At 32.5% G+C, this 24,603-nt stretch overlaps 1 protein-coding gene across 2 annotated transcripts; it reads left to right on the forward strand.

Moving 5' to 3' along the window:
- The first annotated feature begins 4,010 nt into the window (after positions 1-4,010).
- On the forward strand, positions 4,011-23,095 carry LOC110601528 (secretory carrier-associated membrane protein 4). Of its 2 annotated transcripts, none has more exons than XM_043951504.1 (12): positions 4,011-4,288; positions 7,420-7,530; positions 7,618-7,680; positions 7,889-7,922; positions 8,004-8,138; positions 14,745-14,807; positions 14,904-14,997; positions 18,996-19,041; positions 19,136-19,203; positions 19,339-19,387; positions 20,839-20,904; positions 22,802-23,095. In XM_043951504.1, exons 1-12 carry the CDS (start codon positions 4,229-4,231, stop codon positions 22,832-22,834), a joined length of 822 nt encoding a protein of 273 aa, XP_043807439.1. In that variant the 5' UTR covers positions 4,011-4,228; the 3' UTR covers positions 22,835-23,095. The 2 variants fall into 2 exon arrangements, with proteins under 2 accessions (XP_043807439.1, XP_021594385.1); XM_021738693.2 differs by having other exon boundaries at positions 4,018-4,288; positions 8,016-8,138.
- The last annotated feature ends 1,508 nt before the right edge of the window (positions 23,096-24,603 follow it).

Genomic DNA, 24,603 nt, shown 5'->3' on the forward strand with positions numbered 1-24,603 from the left:
TGACTATGTACATGTATGTTCAGGTTGAGTTGGATGATAAAAGAAAAGTTTAAAATTTTTATGCATGTTGTTGATCATGTATGGGATTATACAGGTTTACAGATTATATGTCAGGCTTGCTACGGGCCCCGGCGGCCTTAAGTCGACCCGGATCCTAGCGCCGGTAGCGGTCCGATTTTCAGGTCGTTACAACTCTAAACATCTCCTAAAAAACCCCCCTAAAACATCATAAACATGCATGGGAAAACAGGTAAAGGAAGGCTGGACAGGGGACTTTTGGCGGCAGGTTCGACGGCCGAAGGTCCCTCCAGAGTCGAAAGTCACAACCTTCGGGAGTAGGTTCGGCGGCCGAAACTCCCCTCCAGAGCCGAAAGTCCAAACCTTCGGGGGCGAGTTTAGGCGGCCTAAAGCTGCCTCTAGGCAGGTTCGGCGGCCGAAACTGGCTTCGGCGGCCGAACATGGGCTCTCCCTAAGGGTAGAACCCGATTCTGCCTTGCATTTCCAGCCATCCACAACACCCCAACATGCATCCAACTATACTAAAACATGCATATACACATATTCAAGCATGTAGGGGCATAAAACTAGCCTATACCCCAACAAACATCACATTTAGCATACATTTATCATTTAACTAACATAAACCCTAACATTTTACATCTACTCTAAACATGCATTAAACACCCTCAAAATCCCTCAAAACTTACTTAAAACACAAAAGAAGGCGAGGATCTACGCTTACCTCTTGAAGATCGAGAGGAGAGGTGATCCAAACTCGGAGATTGGGAGAAATCGAGCTCCGGGGGTCTCCAAGCTTCAAAAACTTGATCTTAGCTTAAAAAATCTTCAAAATAAAGTAAAAACCCATAAAAAAACTTGAAGGGATTGAAGGAAAACAACAAATCAACCATGGAAGGGCGAAATCTCACCTATGCCCGAAAATAGAGAGAGAAAACTCGCCCATTTTCGGACAAAGGGCCTTTTATAGGTGGCTGGCCAGACCACCTTCGTGGACCAAAGGTGCTTTCGCAAACTCCCCATGTTCGGCGGCCGAACTTGAGGTTCGGCGGCCAAACCTGGGTTTTCCTCCTTGGTCTTTTCTTTCAAAACTCAAATTCTTTCTTTATTAAACTATAAAAACATATAAAAACATTTTAGAAAACCTTTATTTTACCCTTCTAGAAGGCTCCGACGTCCGAGAATTTCGGATTCCAACGGAGATTCCGCCGGAAGGTAAGAGTTCCGACACCGAAGTCTAGCTGGGTATTACACTTTATTTGGCAAACCTTTCCTTTTTAAAGTGCACCCAAACCCAAGCTTCAAGAGCAAATATCACTTTCTTCCTCCCTCAGTTTGCCCTATATGCATACATCTTGTTCTTCTTCTCTATGTTAGTTCGAACCCTCTCATGTAAGGACTTCATCAATTCTACCCTTTTATCTCCATTTAAACTAGTAAACTCATGTAAAGGCAAAGGAACAAGATCTAAAATAGTTAGTAGGTTAAAACCATAAGTAATTTCAAATGGTGTGTAACCTGTAGAAGAGTGTATACTATGGTTATAAGTAAACTCAATGAATGGCAAACAGTCTTCCCATGTTTTCAAGTTCTTACTCACAATTGCACGAAGCAAAGTACCTAATGTCCTATTCACAACCTCAGTTTGACCATCAGTTTATGGATGACAAGTAGTGGAATACAGCAACTTAGTACCTAACTTACCCTACAAAACCCTCCAAATATATGAAAGGAACTTTGCACCCTTATCAGAAATAATAGTCCGCGGTACCCTATGTAATCGTACCACCTCGCTAAAGAATAGGTCAGCAACATTACTAACATCATTAGTTTTATGACATGGAATGAAATGTGCCATCTTGCTAAATCCATCAGCCATAAAAAATGTAATATCTCTACCAGGCTTAGTCTTAAGTAAACCAAGCAGCACAAAATCCATAGATATATCAACACAAAGTGAACTAAGAATAGGTAAAAGCATATATAATCTATGAGGCATAGACTTAGATTTGGCCTGCCTACAAGTAATACAAGCATTACACAATTTTTCCACATCTTTACACATATGAGGCCAATAAAAATGTTCAAACAGAATATCATAAGTCTTATATACCCCAAAGTGACCCATTAATCGCCCACAATGAGATTCAAGCATAAGCAATCAACGCATAGAGAATTTGTTAATGCACAACTCTTTCTTCCTCTAAAGAGAAAATCATCATGTCTATAAAAGTTATCAAAAGCTCAAAGCTCACATGACACAAATACATTGCCAAAATTAGAATCATCAACATACAATTCATTAATATGCTCGAAACCAAACAACTTAGAACTAAGTGCATTAATCAAGGCATAACTTTTTGATAAAGTATCAACATCAACATTATCCTTTCCATGCTTATATCAGCAACAATGTTATCCTTTCCATGCTTGTATTTAATCATATAAAGGAATCGTTTAATAAACTCAACCCACTTACTATGTCGTTTGTTCAACTTGTCTTACCCTTTCAAATGCTTAAGGGACTCATGATCAGTTTGTATGAAAAACTCCTTAAATAGAAGGTAATGCTGCCATATATCTAAAGCTCTAACCAAGGCATATAGCTCTTTATCATAGGTTAAGTAATTGAGTTGTGCTCTATTCAATTTCTCACTAAAGTAGGCAATTGGCTTCTTCTCTTGCATCAATACAGCTCCAATACCTACACTAGAAGCATCGCACTCAATTTCAAAAGTCTTATCAAAGTTAGGTAAAGAAAGAAAAGGGGCGAATGTCAACTTCCCTTTAAGAGTATCAAAAGCCTTTTGCTACTCCTCTCCCCACTTAAATCCAACTTCTTTCTTGATAATTCCTGTGAGTGGTGCTGCAATGGATGAGAAATCTTAAACAAACCTCCTATAAAAGCTTGCCAAGCCATAAAAGCTTCTCACATCTGAAATGGACTTGGGAGTTGGCCACTCCTAAATTGCTTTCACTTTCTCTTTATCAACCTCAATTCCCTATGCACTTACAACAAATCTAACAAAAAGTGCATTTCTTAAGCTTAACATATAAATGTTCAGACTTTAAAGCTTGTAACACTAGCTTAACATGCTCAATATGTTCATCTAGAGACTTGCTATAAATTATAATATGATTAAAATAAACAACCACAAACTTTCCCAAGTAAGCACATAGAACATGGTTCATAAAACTCATAAATGTGCTAAGGGCATTAGATAATCCGAAAGGCATAACTAACCATTCATACAACCCATACTTAGTTTTGAAAGCAATTTTCCATTCATCCTTAGGTTTTATTCTAATATGATGATATCTACTCAATAGATCAATTTTAGTAAAATATTTATCACGTCTAGGAATAGGGTGTCTATGTAAAGAAATCCAAATATTACTGCAACCCAAAATTACGCAGTGAAAAAAAATCTATTTCCCTTTTCAAGATCCGAGTGCTTCATTTAATTCGAAAGGAAGGATAAAATACTAACACTTTAGAATTGATGAAAAGAGACTATTTCGGATTGATGGTATTGCTTGTGAAACGAACACCTTCAATGGTATCCACACGAACGTTTCCGTCTGAAGTACTAACTCTCTCAATGAATGGATTAGCTATGTGCCCTCCAATCTGCAACCTAGAAAAATGATCACTAAAAAACCATGCTCCCACAAATCAAAGAAGGTCTTTTATTCATTTTTTCAGTCTTTTTGTTTTTTTACACTTTTTTTTGTAAAACAGTTGTGTTCATAACTAACTATCACAATATCGCAGATACTAATATATCTATGTGATAAGTCCTTTTAAAAGAAACAAAAAAATCCTTTATCTATAATAGTTACAAATAAACCGTAAATCTTTTAATTATTATTATTTTATAATAATAACTAATTAAGATTAATAATAATAACATTTTTATTATTATTAAGCCCCAGTATTGACGTGGCAGTCACTTGAAGCTGCAAATGGTGTGACACCTATTGATACGTTCGGCCAGTTCAAGCAAAGAGGCGAAAGCGTAAAAATTAAATTCCAAGAGGCAAATGAGGAATAAAATTTCCAATTAATATCCCGCGTTGTATAGAAGCCAAGAGAACTACAGGAACATCCACTGTCCAAGTGCCAGTCTCTCACTTTCTCCCAAATTTTGCGTTCAATTAGGCAAAATTTGGGGGCAATTTTTAGGGATCTGAAGAAAAAGCAAAGAGCATGAGTCGGTACCACCACGATCCTAATCCATTCGATGAAGAAGAGGTCAATCCTTTCTCGGTAAATTTCTTTTCCATCCTTGTCCCTCTCAGATCTATCTAGGATTGAATTTGGTTTTCGGTATTAGTGTCATAAGGTTTAGGTTTATTGATCTGGATATAAAATACATTTAACGTTTTCAATTTTTAAATTTGATTAACATGATTTATTAAGGTGGAATTTGGTGTGGATTCCTCTTAATTTGTTTTTCCCAACTTCTTGGAATGTGATATAAATTGATTAAGGTGAAAATGCTCATAGTTTCAATAATAATATAATTTATATTTTCCTCAACCAATTTTAAATTTTTTGAAGGATTTTTTGAGTCAGACTTTGGCCCAGGGTGACAATGGTTGCAATAAATAATTTAATGTCCTTTAAACACAATATTGATACATTCTGAGGAATCTATATCTCTATTAAGTGAGAGAGCAAACTAAATATCGCTTCTTTACAACTGCTTTATTATTCTTATTTTTGGGTTCCTCTTGTTATATTTGTTGTGATATGTACTTTTTCCCTAGCTGCAAATTTTCAAGATAAGTGCCAGGGGATTATTTTGGCTTTGTAAAGCTTTATGCCTGCTTATGCTTCACTGAAATTTTTATGAGACTTGCAATTTGGTCCCTTTTCTTTTCAAATTCAATGCTTATACTGTAAGATCTTAGTTCTTACAATGTTTGTTCCCTTGCTTTAAATAGTCACCTTTCCTTTTTGTAATGCTTCTGCACCATAATCTTTTCTTTTTTTTGAAAAAAAAAACTCAGTGTCCCTATTTTGTTTGACTTAGTATTTCATTTTTTTTTCATAGTTGATGTATAGACATGGCATTTTTGCGTGGAGGATAAATTATAAATTTATTCTTATATATAAGAGAGGTGGAGTCTATAGCACTATTCTATGTTCTCTTTTATTTGAACTGCCCAGAGAAGGTTCTCTAAGATATTAGATTTATACGTCCTTTATACAATGAAATCCACTAGGAAACTTCTTTACTACTTTTATTGCTTTGTTCAGATTCAATGCAAAATTTGCCATCCATTTGGCAGCCTTTTTACTTAGAGATCTTTGTATTTTTCCTTTCTTTCCATTTGTAATAAATGGGTAGCAATTAGTTGACCCTGATGAAAGGGGAAGGGGAAGGGAAGGAGAGGCAATCCTTTACTTCTTCGTGCTTGGGACTTGGGAAGCTAAAAATAAGATAAGAAGGGAAAGAAAGGGAATTGACTAATTTTTTTTTAATAAATGGGAAGAAATGAAACTTTAATAGTAAAACACAACTAAATTTTTAGCATTTAAGTTATGTTTAGATCGTCTATAAAAAGATAAGGGTAAACAGACAAGAGAAAGATTAGATTCTTCCCACCCATTAGCCATTTAGGTAATTTTTATAGGTCCTACATTGGTCTGTAAAACATTTTATCACTATTGTTAGAATCTTATGATTTTTTATTCAAATCTATTTCCTACTATATTGATTCAAATCTGTAGGGTGAAATCTTAAATGTATTTGGACCTTACGATTCTTGATTCGAATCTTACGATTTTTTATTTGATTCCACATCTTAGCAATTTGCATCTATGTTGCCCAACTATAGTTTAGAAACTGGAATAGGGTGTTTGGCGTCATTTTCTTCTAGTGTTGATGCTAAGGGTTCCTCAGGGATAGGACTACCTATTTCACCCCTCTGTTGTTTAGCTCTAGATTTCTAGTCTTAAGAACTCAATGTTCCTCGTGAACTATTTATGTGTCTCAGAAGTATGGTCAATGTGAAGCTGGAGTGGCATAGACTATTTTTCTCCTTCATCTCATTCCTGCAATGATAAAAAATTAATCATATTATTGTCAAATAAATGGACAACACATGCCAATAAGAAATTTGAAAGTAAAGTAAGTTTTTTAAATATGTTTTTTAATGATTCATTTTCTTAATTATGAAAGACATAAATAATTTTTAAAGACTTTTGAATGAGGAAATTATTGTCTACTATTGACAAGTGTTGCGTTTTTCAATTTTCCATTGCTTTACATTACACAAGAGTTTTCTTAGAAAATGAAAGTAAGAGCTGTTTTTCATAAGTTATTGGCACTATCTATCTACTATATTGATTGAATTTTGAAAGTGTCAGTTGGGTCCACATGTCCCATACAAGCAAAATGGATTACCAAAGGTCATGAAGTTAGTATGTTGAGATAATTAATGTCATTTTCTGAGACTCTTATTTAGTTTAGAAATTGAATAAAGCTTTATTGAATGCAGATGGTTTGAATCTTGGAAGGGCATATTTTGCCTAAAGGTCATGGGCTAATTTGAAAAGAGAAATGCCACTAGAATGCCTTAGCTAATTTTAATTTGGTACTAGGTTGATTTTGATCTTGTGAACTAATTTTTATGAATGTTGCAAAAACTGATGGTATACTCAATACTGAATCTGACTGTAGGCTGACTTTTGTCTTCAATATGCCATTGATTAGACCTGAGCATGGGTCGGTTTGAAACTGGACCGGGACTAGACTGGGTCAATGGTTTTAATTCATAACCAGCTTGAGACCAAGTTATAGAAACTGGCCCCCCCCTCTCGCCCCTCTTGAATATGAATTAGAACTTGTCCTAGAACCGTTGGTTTAAACCAAACCAGTCCAACTCAAAAAATTATTCTTGTTTGCAGAATTTATATTCATTCCTTTTTGTTTTATTTTATTTTTGTGTATTAGAAAATAAATATGTGATTTCTTATAAACCTATAAATTATACATTTATATCTTATAATATATAGAATATTATATGGAGGTGCTTCTTAAAAGTTCCAAATTGGTCCGAACAAGATACCAAACTGCTTTGAACCTGGAACTATAACAAACCAAAATCATGTTGAACTTGAATCATTATGAACTGGAATTGTTTCAAAATGAAACTGGTCCAAGCTGTGGAGCCAGCCGAACTGGTGGCCCATGGCCAGGTCTTACATTGATGAGATTGCATCTTCCTCAACCATAGCTTACTGTTTCTGTAGTAGTTGTAGTTTATATGCATATGGGTGTGTATTGGCACACCTGAGCTGTGTTAGCAAGCCTGAGCTTATATCCTCTACAGTTCTACTGTTCATGTTTCATTGTGCTCAGTGGTGCCACTTACTGAGGGTCTTTGCAGCATGGTACTACTGCTCCTGGATCAAAGACACGTATACCTCCTTTGGGACCTGAATCTGCTGGATTTGGACATAATGATGCAACAGTGGATATTCCACTTGATACAATTAATGTAATCAACGTGCTATTTCCTCTTCATTACCCTATTTTTACATCCTTTCCTAAGTTTCTGATTTCTGCATTCTATTAAATAATACAGGATCCAAAGAAGAAGCAGAAAGAGCTTGCAGCTTGGGAAGCTGATCTTAAAAGGAGGGAAAAGGTTATTTTTCAATTATATAATGAATTGCTTATGAGCAAGCATATGTGGTTTATTATTTTATAAATATTGTTTTGCTTGCCGTATCTTGAGTATGAGTTGCTTCCTGATTTTGACTGTCTTAAATCTTTGCTGCCTTCACGAAGATACTTCTTATGTGCAACCTTCAATTCTGGCATTGAGGTTTACTGTGTGCTTTTGGCCTCTGCAGGAAATCAAAAGGAGAGAAGATGCAGTTGCAAAAGGTAAGCAATAATATTAGAACCAGCATTTGTTGTTTTATATTTGTCCATGGTGTAATGATAGTTATTGTTTTTGTCTTCAATTTTGCATATCAGCTGGTGTCCCTGTAGATGATAAAAACTGGCCTCCATTTTTCCCCATTATCCATCACGATATAGCAAATGAAATACCCATTCACGCTCAAAGGCTACAGTATTTGGCTTTTGCAAGTTGGTTAGGTATGGGATTGTTGCTTGCTTCACATATTAATATTTAGTTATGATATTTTTGTGATGAAATGAAATCATATAGTTCTTTATGCAATTAGCAATTAGCAAGTTCTTATAAGGATTGTTTTATTATTATTATTATTGTTATCATTGGCTTTAATTGAGGTGGAGTATAATATTTTCAACCGACTGATCTTTGTGTAGGGTTCTGTAACTTTTGATTTATACAAAGCTTGTTAAAAATTAAATATGCCAATATTTTACAAAATAATTTGTTGTGCTTTTTCCCTACATTTTATGCATAAACCTCCTAATTCTCTATATCTTTGAAGATCCAACCTTATCTTGCTTGCCAGATTTGAGGCTAATTTAGGGTTTTTATTTATTTATTTTATTTATTTAAACGTCAATTTTTCCAATGTAGTTGTGGTTGGTCGTGTGAATTGTTTTTAACCTTTTCACTAAAGTGTACTTCTATGAGGCCTTGGGAGTTGTGATTCTAAGTCCTTACTCCTTATTTATCACTTCAATTCGTTTTATTCTTGCTTTCTTTTCTTCTTAGTTCTTTTGACTTGGATGCTTAGCTCAATCATTGCTGCAGTGTTACTTTTCCAATACATACCTTACGTTACAAACTTATAATTAACCTTTCCTCAGCTTTTCCTTGATAGATGTGACTTTCACCTTTTTGTGAATTTACATTGTTTACATGTATTATTTATTCATAAATGCAAGTTACGGAAAAGAATACTATTCTTAGGCTTTTTTCATTCTGCAAATTGTTTTATAAATCACACAGCACTTTGGTGATATGAAAAGGTTGAATTTTTTAATACTTATACTTTACTTTCTAGTTTCGCTTATTAAGAAGTAATTAGTGATAATAAAATGAGATGAAGAAGGAACTGAAATTGCATCCCCCCCATGAAGTTCCTTTGCCCCAAGGTTGGTTGAGTTTGAATCCCATCTTAGTGATGTATGTCAAAATCTCTGTTGTTTGGAGTTATTGTTATCTATTCCTTCCCTTAGTAATGTCTAAGGTTCATAACTTTATAAAATAAAGGAATTCTCAAAGTATCAAAATATTTCTTTCCATTTACATTTTTTCTATTTCATTCTGAAGGACATTATAGGTGCTTTGTTTTCCCTTGACATCTTTCCTTTTGCCTTCCTATTTTTGTTGTCAAATAGTGGATATACTATCTAATTTCTGTTCTCAACCTTCATTTCTTCTCTCCTCCAATCCCAACATGATTTTTAAGGCTTTGGAAAGGAATTTTACTTTGGATTGATCATTGTTTTTCACCATCCACTTCTATTGTCTTGCAATTCTAACAAGACATAAAATTTTAAATGTTTGCTGAAGCATTCATGACATAAAGAGATAAGAGATGAGGTGAGGATCTGTGAAATTAGCAATGTTTCTTAAATCTGTTTGATGAGAGAAACGGGGAAGGGGGAGGGGGTGGTCTTGCTTTTAAAGTGTAAATAAATATCAGATGCTTTTTCTTGGTCACTTGGGATGGCGTAGCTGATGAAAGGAGTCAGATAACTGAAATGTAAAGACGAGTCAGATAACTGAAATGTAAAGACTGAGCTGAGACAAAAAAAGAAAAAATAATAATAAGAGAAGAAGATAATGTTTTGTTTATCTCTTAGATGGATTCAGATATTCTGAATACAGACAAATACTTTCCTAACATCCCAGCAGCTATAGTGCTGCCCCAAAGCTACAAGCTGGATTTACAATATATCTCACATACCCTCCTCATTCTCAACTAATCTATACATAATATTCTCTGGTTGTCAGCCCACATGGATTCCAGAACTCTAGGTAATGGAATGAGCAGGCTCTGCCACCACAATGCCTCCAGATTCTTCTTCCCCCCTTCTGGAATAAATCATCCAGGAGCTTCTGGCTCTTCCTTTTGGCCCCGTGTCCCTGTCATTACCACCTTCTATAAGGACAGCCTTATCCTCAAAGCTAAATTCTTTAAATTGTCCCTTAATATCCTAACATCATGCCATGTAGCTTCATCCTTCGGTTTCCTCTGCCAGTGAATTAAAACTTGGGGAAATGAATGACCTTTCCTTTAAAACAGAATGTTGTTCCAGCACAGATTCAGGTAGAGTAGGAAGGGGTCATCAATAGCTAAATCAGGAGGTAAAACAGCAGTCACCATGATCACTAATCACTTTCTTAAGCTGTGATACATGACAAAAAAGGTGAACTTTTGAATTGGTAGTCAATTGGAGTTTGTAGGTGACTGATCCAAGTTTAGCAAAAATCAGAAAATGGACCAAAAAATAAGCAGCCAATTTCTGGGGTAAGTTTTATCCCAGGTCACTTTAAGATTCGTTTCATTCTATCACTCAATTTTAATTTGTTTCAATAAAATTATTCAACTTCAATTTTATTTCAAAATATATTACCCAATATGCTATAACAGGTTTATAGGTTAACAATCCCTCTACATGTTCCCCTTCTTTTATATTCTTTATATCTAATTAATTGATAATTATTTATCAATAAATTATTTTATTTTAATAAAATTATTATTAAAATTTATAATCATTTATATAATATATTAGCTATTTAATTTGATTATATGTATTTGAATTTAGAATTATAAAAAAAGTATCATGGTATAAAAAAATAGTTTTAAAAATCTTGTAATTAGTTGTAGTTAAGGAATTCAGTATTAACCTGTTTATTAGGATTTTTTATATAATTAAATAGATAATAGTTAAAATCAATTATAAAAATATAAAATATAAAACTTAATTAATTTTAAAAATAAATGATTAAATATTTGATAAAAAATAAATAAAGATTTTCATTATTAACAGTTAAATTTTATAATAATGCTTATTTTTTAAAGCTGCTATTTAATTGCACAAATATGACTTCAATAGAATTTTTTTTTTTTATTTTAATGCTAGTTAAATATTATTATTTTCTAAAACAAAAAATTTATCGCTAATTTAAATAATGAAAAATTATATTTTCGTCATTAATTATTAAGAATTTTAAATATTGATAAATCAAGCTCTTTTTATTAATAAATTATATTTTTTTTATTGAAAGTAACTCTTTAATAATTAGAAAAAAATTAAAATCTTAAAATTAATTTTTATTTAAGTTTAATTTGCATTATTTAATAAATTTTAAAATAATAATAACAAATTAAATAAAAAGAAATATAAAATAGTGACTAAATTATTAATAAATTTATTAAATTAAAATTTTATTTAAGATAAAATAATATTAGTAATTAATTTTAAATTTTTTTTAAATATAATATGGCATATCTAAAATGATTATTTTAATTAAAAATAATATATTTTTATTATTATCTAGTTAATATCTAAAAAAATCCTAATAAATATGTTAATAAAAAAATCCTAATAAATATGTTAATAATTAGCTCCCTACTTTCAGTTAATTATAATTTGTAAACTCTTATGTAATAAAAGTTAAGTAATGGATAAGAGGTAAGAGAGAATGTATATAGTGGTTGTTGAGTGACTTCATTTGAAACAAAATTAAAGTTGAGTGATTTTATTGAAACAAATTAAACTGAGTGATAGATATAAAATTAACACTAAAGATGAGTCACTATAGATGAAAATTACCCCTAATTCTTTATTGATGCAAGAATGAATCTAGCGCTGTCTATAAGGCCTTAGTTTCAAAAAAATTTACTCTCACCTGAAATTGCACCTCTTCTTTTACTGTTAGCATGCTGCACGATCTGTGATTGTGCTTTGTGAAGATCACATTTTAATTGTTGCAGTATCTCATCATGATCCAACAAAGCATGTGCAAGTGCAACAACATCCACCTTAGTTTCATCATGTAAAAATTGAATAATAGATGGTGTTGGCGGCTGCAGCTTACCATAAACAATTTGATAGGTGGTTTGTTTTGCAGCTCCATGAATATTGTGTCAATACTTGGCCTGGTGAAAACATTTAACCCAAGACTTGGGCTGCGAGGCACCCTTTATAAAATAATGTGTCTTGGATGATGGAGAAAGATGGATTAGAGGAAGGTCCTATCATAGCACTTGACAGATGGGGCCAAGATAAGGATCATTGTGAATGACCTGCATATGCTCATGGAGTTCTATCTATTGTGGCCTGCTAATGGTAGATAGAATAAAATTGTTTTCCTCATTACAGTGCGACAAAGCATTTGCAACAGTATTTTGTTTACTAGGTTTGTACCCGATAATTTTGGTATTGACCATTGTTGGGTACGGGTCGCAATGTGTTGGTGAAGTAAATGATGGAGGCTTCTCTGATCTGTATGCACCAAAAATTTCTTGCCTAAAGGATGGGGCCGCCAATGTTGAATAGCAAGAACCAACGCCATTAATTCTTTTACATACGTAGAGCGAGTAGAGAGAGCTTAACTAAAATAGGCTACTGTTTTATCAACATAAGGAGGACTCCAAGTCCTGTTTTGGATTGAATCAATTGTTGTGAACTTGTGATTGATGTCAAAGGATTGTTGTGCATGATTAGTCCTTTGAAAATGAGGTTAAGCTTGCTTAATGGTGAGAATTGTGAGAGATAGTGATATCTTTCCATAATTTCGTATAGACCGATGGTAGTACCTTGTTAACCTAATGAATCTATGAACCCCTTATGCTGATTTGGGAGTAGCGCAATAGAACTTCTTTGTGGATCCACCATAACCCCATCATAAGAGATGATGTGCCCCAATTATTCAATGGAAATTGGAATGACAACCAAAAGAACACTTCGTCCTATTAGTAGTGAACTGATGCTGTTGCAAGGTTCAAAGAAGAAAATCCAAATGAGCAATATGATCTTCCCAAGGACAGCTATAGACCAAAATATCATCAAAAAATGCTAGGATGAATTTGTAGAGATATGGTTGAAAGATGTCATTCATGGTGGTTTAGTCATATTGGCCGTTATGGAAGGAGTGGCGTGTAATCGTTGTTTTGGAGAAGAAATAGAGGAATATGAAGAAGATCTTGACTGATCAAATGTCTCAGCGGGCCAGGTCAATGTGACAATATTAGGAATGGAAGAATTTTGATGAGCTCGTGGTTTGGACCAGGAAGAGAAATGAAATTTGGGCCAGAACTCGTCTTCCCCTTCCTTGAAGTTGATGAACTAGAAACAACAAGATAAGGATGAGTGACCTGCAACTCTCTTTCAATTTCTCTTGCTATGGTCATAATTGCAAATGTAAGTAATTTCGTAGCTACAATAATGAACTCTTACGTCTACACACAATCCATTAAAAAAATAGCCAATATAATGGAGATTAGGTTTTTGAGGAACTTGAGCAGCACGAGCAACAAAATCATCAATATAGGAATCAACAGATTCAGTCTGCTTACCAGCTGCAAGACGGTCATATGGACTGGCTAGCATATCTGATCCAGAATGAGCGAGAAGCTCGGTTGTAAATTGAGATGTATGTAAAGTAGGATTCCTCCTTTGACGAAACCAACGGATCTAGTGTAATGAGCCCTTCCATATAGACCAGAGCAATAGAGAGCTTCATATCCTCTTTGGTTTCATTAAGATCAAAATAATTTTCAGCCCTTGCAATCCATCCCATGGGGTCTTCGCAATCAAAAGCAGGAAGTTCTTGTTTAGAAAAACGGGAAAAGTTCAAGGCAAATGATAAGGCGATATGGGCTGTGGAGGAGCTATTGGTGGGAGGAGGGTAGCTTGAGTGGTTACTTCACCTTCATCCATTGGGGTTTTTCCTCAAGCTATAGTGGTTAATAGTGTTCCAGTGGCAGAAAGTTTGGAATGAAGTTGGGCATTGTCCATCATCGACGGACTCTTTCTTATCATATCAACTCGATTTTCCATCCCAGTATTAGGCATTCGAAAATGCTGGTCAGACCAATATTGATAGAATAAAGAGTCAAATTACTTAAATGTAAAGATTGAGGAGAAAAAGAAAAAGAGAGGTCAAGAATTTTTTTATTTCCCTCTCAGGTGGATTCAAATACTCTGAATACAAATAGAAATACTTTCCTCACATCCCAGCAGCTATAGGCTGCGCCCAAGCTACAAGTTGGATTTGCAATATAATTTCTCACACAACCCCCTCATTCTCACTAATCTATATATAATATTCTCTGGTTGTCAGCCCACATGGATTCAAGAATTCTAGGTAGTGGAATGAGCAGACTCTGCCACCTGTAATGCCTCCAGATTCTTCTTCCCCTTTCTAGAATAAACCGTCCAGGAGCTTCTGTCTATTCCTTTTGGCCTGTTGGACCCATCAGTAACCACCTGCTAGCTTTGAGCATCTTCTGTGATCCCCATTTTGCAGTCTGGTGATTGTTCTGTTTATTGCTAGTTTGACATTGTGGTGGTAGAGCTGAGCAGTAATGTGTGGCAGACCTGGTGGACTAAAGTGTTGGTAAGGGGTATACAGTGGTCGTTTGGTGGTAATGGGGACAGATGACATCATGCATCTTGCTATTGGTGCATTGTTCTTTTGTCAAATAGTTATATAATTTTGTTTGAGATTTCATTAGAAGTTTTTTCATTCATACATTAGCTCACAACTATTGCAGTAATTAGCTGTCCTCATATTTTCTATGTTTGCAGGTATTGTTCTTTGTCTAGTCTTTAATGTAATTGCTGTGCTGGTCAATTGGATTAGAGGCGGGGGTAAGCTTTTTTGGTTACACAAGCATATTCTTGATAAATAAATCTCTCAAGACTACAATGCAATTTGAATTATCTGATGAGGATCATATTATGCAGGAGTCAAAATTTTTCTCCTTGCATCGATCTATGCCTTGTCTGGTATTCCTATGTCATATGTGTTATGGTATAGGCCTCTTTATCGTGCAATGAGGTAAGTGTTTAGTAATCCTTGCAATGAGGTAAGTTTTTGAATGATTTATAGTGTCCAAAGATATTGTGCAATCATAACCTGTATGGAGCAAAACAGAAAAGGAGATGGTGGCTGCTACAGTGAATGAAAGGGAAAGTTAATATGTGTTCTGGTCTAGGATTTATTGATACCATAATTGGACATTGCCATATAAGTTTATTATGAAAAAGAAATTGGTTCTTCACCATATGTGCTTTTTCGTACTAGAAAGTTTCCATCTCAATTGATTTGTGAAATTTACAAAACCTTACTAACTATGACCTTTGCTATTAGTGCAACATTCTTTCTATTCACTTTGTCTGTGATTGTAACTGGTTTCCTCCTGTAGGATGCCTAGGATTGGAAATATAGTGTTTCCTAGTTGTACATGTCATAAATAAGTGGCAACAGGAAACGAGACTTGAACTATGGTAGAATATGTAATTGAGTTAAGGTGTATGTGCTAAACCAATTTGTAGTCTTTGCATTAAACTTAGGAAATAACTATTTCTTCCTGATTTCAAATTGCGTAACTTCAGGCTACAGTAGTTGGAGTGCAAGCTCTAATGAAATTTGTATAGTGCGGGAATTTGGGGATTCTAATTAATTACTAGAAGTAGAATAATCTTACCAATGCAACAGGACTTGTCTTGGTGTCATTACGAGATCATTTCTCATTTGTATTTGGTTTTCCTTGCTTCTGTTGAGCCAGGGGTTTTATTCAACTAGTAGTGGCGTGCGTGGAGACCTTGATCATAGGGCTGTAAACGAATCAAGCTATTCGAGGCTCGGCTCGATAAAAGTTCGATCGGTCTCGATTCGATTTCTAAATGAGTCGAGCTCGAGTTTAATAAACGAGCCAAACTTGAGCCCAGTAGTATTCGGCTCGTTAAGGTTCGCGAGTTGACTTGTTAAGAGACTCGGGAACAGGCTCGTGAATAGGCTCGTTAAGAGACTTGTGAACAGTCTCGTTAAAAGACTCGTAAATAGACTCATTAAGATGCTTGTCGAGCAGGCTCGTTAAGAGACTTGGCTCGATTCGATTATACTTAAGCCACTTAATCCATTTACCATATATATTGTTAATTTTTATATTTCTATCCCTTAATTATATAACTATATTATTAATTTATATATTTATTTTTTACTATATGTCTTTCTAAGTAGACACTCTTTTTAAACTATGAAATCTCTTAATAAACTATTGTTATTATTACTACTTTCATATGTTTATATATGCATTTGTATGATTATTTTGCTGCTTAATATTATTCGTTTAATTTTATAAATTAAAATTTTTATATAATTTAAATATAAATCAATATAATTCTATTGATAAAATTTGAGTATAATGTATATATATAATTATATAATTTAAATTGATTATACTTATATTAATATATTTATTTTATATAATATTTTATATTTATATTATATGTATAGTATTTTTTATAAAATATAAAATAATTTAATATAAATTATATATTTAAATAAAAATAAATAATAATATATGAATAATGAAATGATAACATATGAATAATCAGTGATAAAATATTAATAAATTTTATATAAAAATGTGTATTGATACTAACAATAAAATTATACAAATTTAATTAAAACTGTGTAATTTAAAAAGAAACTCACTCACTCTCACTTGTATAGACTGTTTATATATAGATTTATATATTTATTATATATATTTCAATTAATTTTTCATGTAATATAAATATTTAAATAAATAATTATTAAATTTAGTATTATATCTTTAATTTTATATTAAATATATTTTATATAATTAATTAAAAGTTTATAATTAGTATTTGAATAATAAATATTATTTGATGTTATAAATAAATAAATAAATATTTAAATATTAAAACCTAAATAATAAAAAAAATAAAAGATTTAAATATTAAAATCTAAATAATAAAAAAGAAAAAATTTAATCATTTGTTGTTGATGGGAATAAAATTCAAAACCTTTGAAAAATCACTTTTCATTAATCACTACACCACAAACCCACTTTCGAGGTATTGAAGGTTACTGAAACAATATCCCTTATCCCACATCGGAAACTAATAGAAATGGAGGGGTGAAACTCCTCTATAAATAAAGATTTCATTTTTTATTATATTTTAAATTAAAAATATGGTTACAATAGATTTTAATTAAATTATATTTAATTTTATTAAAGTCTCTTTTGACCTTTTAGTTTAAAATTTTAATATTTAAAATTTTAAATTAATTAAGTTTTGTTAATGAGCTTTTTAATCGAATTTTCGAGCTCGAGCTTGAATTAGACTCGTTATTAGTTTAAATGAGCTTTTTAATTGAGCTTTCGAGGTCGAATTTGAATTAGGCTCGTTATTAGTTTAAATAAGTTTTTTACGAGTCGAGCTCGAGTATAGTATGTAATTATTGAGTCGAGCTCGAGCTAAATATTAGATCTCGAGTCAAGCTCGAGCTCGAGCTCGAGCATATAAAATTTTTTAATAAATGAGTCTGAGTTTTACAAAACTCGACTCGGCTCGATTCGATTACACCCCTACTTGATCATGTGATCAAGGTTGATAGATTTGCCTTTTTGTCTTGAAAATAAATTGTGTTTGTGTGAATATTCAAAACAGTATATCCCAGCTTACAGTCACATTATTAAACATGATATTTCAATTTATCTTGTTTCTTCACATGTTGAAGGGAATTTCTTAACTTGGTTACAAGTAGCAGGAGGACAGTAGATTTTTGAGGAATTGAATGTGATAAAAGCATTACAAAGAAATTATAATCAGGGCACGTTGTCAAAGGAGGAAGGAAGCAAGTATTATATTTGAGTTGACCATGAATTGCAAATCAATACAAGCATTTAAAGATAAAAATTTTTACAAAGTTAATTTAATTAGGCAACTCATTAACAAGTAAAAGTTTAGACAAACAGATTAATCCATATCCTTTAATAATAGCTTAAAACATAAGCTTCACAGAGTTTGATTGAAGTTCCAAAAGTTAAAAACCGCAAATGTTACCACTAAATCATTTACTAAGACTCAACAATTTGTGTTTCCCCACTTTTGACTTGTAAAAAGGGAAATCAATCAAGCGAAAATGATTCCTTTCCACAGAATCCCTAAAATCAAATTTTTGAATGGAACAATAAAATTTAGTAAAAGACCAGAACCAAAATATTGGGAGGGGTAGGATGCATTTGCCAAAAAATTATTGATACTACTGCTTCTGTTTTTTGTCTGAGATGCCAAAATACCAAAGTACAAAAATCCCCAACTTCAAACTAGCTATAGCATTTGGTTACCTTGATAGGTGGAACTCAATGACTTGGAGTTAAAAAAGGAAATCAATCAAGTCACTATTTAAATTTAGTAAAAAATGAAAGATTAGGTTTCCAATTCTTTTGATTTTAGATGTCAAAAACATGTTAGAAGCAAGTTCATGGCTAAATATAAACCTAAAATGATATTGTTTGGAATGCTAAAATGGATATGGACTTGCTTGCAATGGATTTGGCGGACTTACGTTGAGATTTTGCCTTGATTCTAAAAGGATCTGATTTTGTGTCTGTATTGAAACATTTATCCGATTTTAACTCGTTAGCTTGTAAAAGTTTATGAGGTGATGCAAGTGTAACAACAATACGTGTGCTAGTAATCAGTTATTTCTTACAATATTCTGAACCTTTCTCCTTGTTAATGATATAAACTATAATTGGTTTGAATCTGAATGCAAATGTTTTTTCTTTGCATGAAGTAGGATTTAGCATATCAACTTGGAAATTGCTAAACCCAAGAGAATTCTTTAGATATTTCTAAATAATAAATTAATAATTAACAGTAAAATTCCTAATAAATTTTCTAATCAATTGAAACCTATTTTAATTTTACAATAAAAAAATTAGATCAAAATAACTCCTAGCATTCTTAGTTGCATCAGGGAGTTTCTTGAAGTGGCTCTTTGCTTTGAACTTGCAGGACAGATAGTGCTTTGAAGTTTAGCTGGTTTTTCCTCTTCTACCTGGTGAGTTCTAACCACCATCGTAATTGGCTAATGTATCAATCTTCTGATCATTGGATTTTCCTGTTTACCTTGTGATGAGTATGGTCCAATGCAGCTTCACATTGGGTTTTGTATATTTGCTGCTATTGCTCCTCCAATTGTCTTCCATGGGAAATCTTTGACGTAAGTTTTACATGTTGCAGTTTGAATTACATTTGAAACTTATTGAAAGTTGGTATAATCGTAATTAATAATTTGTCTCATATAATGAATTGTGATCAGTTGTTTTCTTCAAACTAACTGTTGTTTCAATTGTAGTGGCATACTCCCAGCAATTGATGTCATCTCTGACCATTTGTTGGTTGGGGTAAGTTGAATATTGTTGGCTACCTCATAACTTATGGTTCTTTGTTTTTTTTTTCTGTGCATTTATTACCACTGCAGCATGGCAATTTCATGATATTGAATTATGGGGAGCCACCTAAATTTTTAATATTTCCTGTAAAGGACTCTGATGGGAGTTAGGAACTTGTAAAAATAGAAATTTAAAAGAAAATGAAGAGATATATGGAAGAACAGAGCTCTTTTGATGATTCTCAGCCTCCTGATCCCAGCCTCAAGGTTGAATAGCAACAAACTATGCGTTTCTTTTTTTCCTTTTTCCATATATTGACAGCTAGCCTAAGTAATTATTTATAAGCTCCTGCACATGATCTTTGTCGATTCTGTAATATTTGCCAGCTGTGTAATCCTGTAGAACCACTTTTACCATTTCCTGAAGATTCTTCTTTCATTCTTTTCCTGATGTCTGGTCCTTTCTCGCCATAGCCCAAACTCTTTACATCATAGTCTGTAACATTTGAGATGATGATGAGTGAGAGTTCAGTGGGGGGGGCAGTGCATATGGATGGGCCACGTTTGAGAAGAAGAGATGGAGAAGAGAACAGGTTATAGGAGCCTTTTGTTTAAAGCTTTCCTCAAATGGCTACCCAAAAATTGTGAGAACAGGGATGGGCCGAGTATGCAGGTAGTAAGACTTGGGCTTTTACAAGGAGATAAATTCAATCAGTTGGTTTGGTTTATTATTGCTTTTATACAAAAAAAAAAAAAAAAAAAAAAAAAAAGAAAAGAAAATTAACCGAACTGAAAGCCTACATTAGAGCATTTACTAAAATTCAAAAATGAACCTAGCTGATGTTTAAAATAATTGGAACGAAAATTTCACCAGATAAGTTCAGGTCAGTTTTTCGATTAAAATCTTTTGGTGTCACCCCTAAAAAGGATCCATGTTGCTTACTTGATTAGTTTGGGATTAGGGCTTAGTTATTGTTGCAATTTGTAACTTCAAAGGGCTGAAGCCAGAAATAGGCGAGTAATCTGTATTTAAAATTACATGATTATTAATGCAATGAAATGTGAATTCTGAGAATTAAGAAGTAAATTTTATTTTGGTCATATTTTTGAGGAATGAGGATGCATTACAAAAACTGCTTCGTCCAGCTTCTTTATAAAGGGGAAAGAAAACTGTTGGATCATTTGGCATTAGAAAAAAATTATTTAGCTAAAAAAAGCTTGAGAGAGGATCATTCTTCCTGATTCATGCCAACGTCTTTTTGTCATCATTTGTCCTAAATTATTTTTGGTGTTAATTCATTTAATATATCTGCGGATGATATATATATATATATATTGTGATTAAAGACAAGTAATCATTATTATTTCATTTGGGACTCGAGATCACATAGTTTGCTTTCTTCCATATAGCTTTTGAATGTTCGTGTCCAATTAAATAACTAATTTTGCTTATTTATCGTGCAGATTTTCTACTTATTGGGGTTTGGCTTGTTTTGCTTAGAATCTCTTCTCAGCTTGTGGGTTCTTCAGGTTAGATACTAAAGTTTATATGATTGTTTAAATATTTATTAATATTGTCCCACCCATGAGCAGTTCCATGAAAATCATAGTTTACACTTTATCTAACCAAATCAATTATAAAGATTAAATTAAGAGTTGATTTAGTCTTGTTATGATTTATTTGTTTGTAAGAACAACAAATTGGCTGGTTTCGTTTCAAGAAGTAGATAAAAATTTATTGGCTAAATATATACTTACACTCTTATACCGATTCAGATTAATCTATTGAACACTTGAACTAAAATTGTAATCTATTCAATACCTAAACTTACAAAAATCGTAACAATTAAATATAAATTAGCCATATCGTTAATAATTTTTCAAAAAAAGTAAAAATTGATCAAATGTATTGCTAACCGTACTCTAAATTTTGCTAATCGTACACTGAATGTTTAATAAATTGACAAAGTTACATGCATATAATTTTATCATTTTATGCAAATTTAGAATTCAATTTGTAGAACTTTGAGTACTTTTAGCAATAAGTCGGACTATTTTTGACCACTTTTTGCAAGTCATCTATGATATAATTAGTTTGTATTTAATTGTTATAATTTTTGTAAAATTTAGGTATTTTATGTGTTATAATTTTAGTTCAGGTGTTTAATAAGCTAATATAAGATAGTATAAGGGTGTAAGTATATACTTGGCCAAATTTGTTTCATTCCGCTACATGGTAGGGAAAAGGTAATATCATCTTTCCCCTTGCAAAGATGTTTTGTATCGATTTATCGGCTTGTGGGTAGTTCATACACATGAATTTTTAATTTTGTGGGTTTTCCTTTCTTTTTTCCCCTCTTCCTGGTTTTGACCAAAAAGAGTAGAAATCATGGAATAATCAATACAAATATCGCATTAGCAAATTGAGTTTATTTATTTATTTATTACGATCTAATAAGTTTATACATATTCCTTTTATAATTTGAGTGATGGATTCCTCTTATAACTTGAGTGACAGATATGTTTATTCTTTCAAAGCAATAATTTCTAGTGGACTCTCCTTTAAGCTTTTATCTGGTTTGTTATTTCTAGTCCTATAAATGAAAGGGTTTGATAGCCAATTTTATAAGAGCGTTATTTTTTTGTCAAATAATTAATAAATAATCTTAAAGTATTAATTTATTATTTTGTTTTAAAAAATTATATTTGTTTGCAAGATTTTTGTCCAAATGATTTACTAGGTCCATGAATAGACTATTTAGTTAAACTACAAATTTGAATAATTTTGCTAAGTTAGAAAGTAAACATTTCATAATAGTTCACATGAATTTCTGGTCTAAGCTTCTAATTCCCAAATCAACAAAAAACAAGTAATGTAGAGTCTAATACAGCAAGCTATCCTATTCACTTCTCCATATTTTCTCATTATTTCATGTATAAATGTTTCAAATTTAAGTTTGTGGTTGATGAGGGCTGAAAGAGTTAAGAGGTGTATTTGCCTGCTCCCTTGCAAATCATTTGGAGGGAAGCGTACAATGCACTTGAAGGTTTCTTTTTGACAACTTATTTGCAAGTTAACACAAAGTGCTGAAACTTCTAAATTGAAAATTTGTTAAAGGGAAAAGGGGATGGGGGGCACAAGGTTTGAAACACTTTGATCGCTTGGCCATTAGTATGGTGTCTGTAGAAACTGTTTTGCCATATCTTTATGTGCCTTGAACATGTTTGCTATTAGAGAAATTGAACTTGGACTGTTAATTGCAACTACCTTGTTATTATTGTTTGCTTGGTTACTATGAGTCCGATATTAGACCGTTTAGAATATGATAAGACATTTCCATGTGCAATAACTACACAATTTGAATGCACGTCGCTGGATTTATATATATGTGTTTGACTTAGTTTTTTACGTCCATATCTTTTGCAGAAAATTTACATGTATTTCAGAGGGCATAAATGAGACAATTAAATGTTTGGCGATCCAATTCAGATTTAAGGTTTTGATGCGTCTTGTTGTGGTTTCAGTATATTCTTATCATATCATTGTCATTTTTTCTTGTGATGATTGTTTAAAGTTTGTACAATTAAGAGTGGTTAGTGTAAATTGATCTATTCACTTCTACTTGAACATTGTCGTTTATTTCTATTTTTTCCAAGTCAATTTTGATATTTTGTAATGTTGCATCTATAAAGCAATAGAGGTTTTTCTTTTTAATTATTATTATTATTTGTTAAATAGTGCTTGGAGGTTGGATCATCGATTCAGTTATTTAAATTGCAATGTCGGCTATGAAAGTAATTAAATGCATAAATCTATCTGATCAAACACAAATGAGTTTGAACCCTCAACAGCTTTAATACATGATTTGACGACGTGAAGGGAAGGATAGGCTCCTTTTCAGAGTATAAAGGAGTTGGTATTAATAGGCAACAATAACCATCGCTTGAAGAATTTTGAAAGAAAGATCGAGCTAATTTCTTCTAACCTTGGAAATTCGAGTATCAAATAAATCATAGCACATTAAATCTGAAAATGAGTTGAAATAATTTCATTTTCGATAGCCTCTTTTAGCTCAAGGGTAAATTATAACTTAGTACTTTTAATTGTAGAAAAATTACTGAGGTACCATTTATTATATTTTTAATGTAAAACAATTAAGTCGTTTAATGAAATTCAAAGTTCTCTTTTGGTTTAAATTTTATAATTTGTTTAAATACTTTCAAAAACTATCCTTTATATAATAATTATTTATGAGTAAAGACATAAATTTATAAATTGACCCTTAATTATTATATTTATTTATAAATTAATTTTTTCTTTTATGAATTGTTTCTTAAATATTACAATTATTTATAACTTATATTTTACAAAGTGATGTACAAATTAGATCGATGAATGGCGCTAGCTGTTGTGATTGACTAAACCTTACAAGATAGAGAATGTGCTAGCTGCTGTGATTGACTAAAACTTACAAGATAGATAGAGAATGTGTGGTGGTGGTAAGTGTTAATGAAAATTAGTATATTGAAGAGAGAATGTAATGAATTTTTTAAAACTTTTGTAGTAGAGAATAGCGTATTTTTATCTTTATCATCATTTTTCTTTTATATTATAAGAAAATGAATATATATGTATGGCATATTTCAATAATTTGGTGGTGATGTAGTCGGCTAATAGGTTGGTATAATGGTAATCCCGCGATTATAAGCGTAATAGAGATATGTTGGGCTACTACTTAATAACGGTAACTTCGTGCCAAAACTTGCCCTATCGAGGGAAGGACTGAGTTTTTGAGGATGAACCAGGTATTAAGATATCCAGATCTTCCTTTGCTTGGGTTGAACTGTGTTTCTTACTTATCAGATCCTTATCATGTGGTCCTATCTTGTAGTGATAACTCATGACTCACTTTGGGCGATTGTTATATAACATCAGAGGTCCTCGCTGGTCTTTGCTTCTTCAAATTCAAAAGTGATAGTTTGTCTTTTTTGGTTACGTAGCACGTTTTGACTGGACTAAACTGCTCGCGTCGTCACATCTACCCTTGTCACGATAATTGCCTTATTTCTCGAGCTATATTTAAAGTTTTGCCGATTATGCCACTATATAAGAACCTTCATTTCTCTTTTGTTTGTTTACGACTGTCGTCGGCGGGTGGCATGAATGGTGTAATCTCTTTTCTTTTCTTGAGAATAACCAGATCTGTGCCAAGGATATCATCATGGTCT

This window comes from Manihot esculenta, chromosome 15 (assembly GCF_001659605.2).
Source record: "Manihot esculenta cultivar AM560-2 chromosome 15, M.esculenta_v8, whole genome shotgun sequence".
NCBI classification, from domain to species: Eukaryota; Viridiplantae; Streptophyta; class Magnoliopsida; order Malpighiales; family Euphorbiaceae; genus Manihot; species Manihot esculenta.

Coding starts and splice junctions, on each gene's coding strand:
- LOC110601528 (XM_043951504.1), top strand. CDS start 4,229: ATGAGTCGGTACCACCACGATCCTAATCCATTCGATGAAGAAGAGGTC. Junction 4,289..7,419: donor AAGAGGTCAATCCTTTCTCG/GTAAATTTCTTT, acceptor GGGTCTTTGCAG/CATGGTACTACTGCTCCTGG. Junction 19,042..19,135: donor GGTTTTTCCTCTTCTACCTG/GTGAGTTCTAAC, acceptor GGTCCAATGCAG/CTTCACATTGGGTTTTGTAT.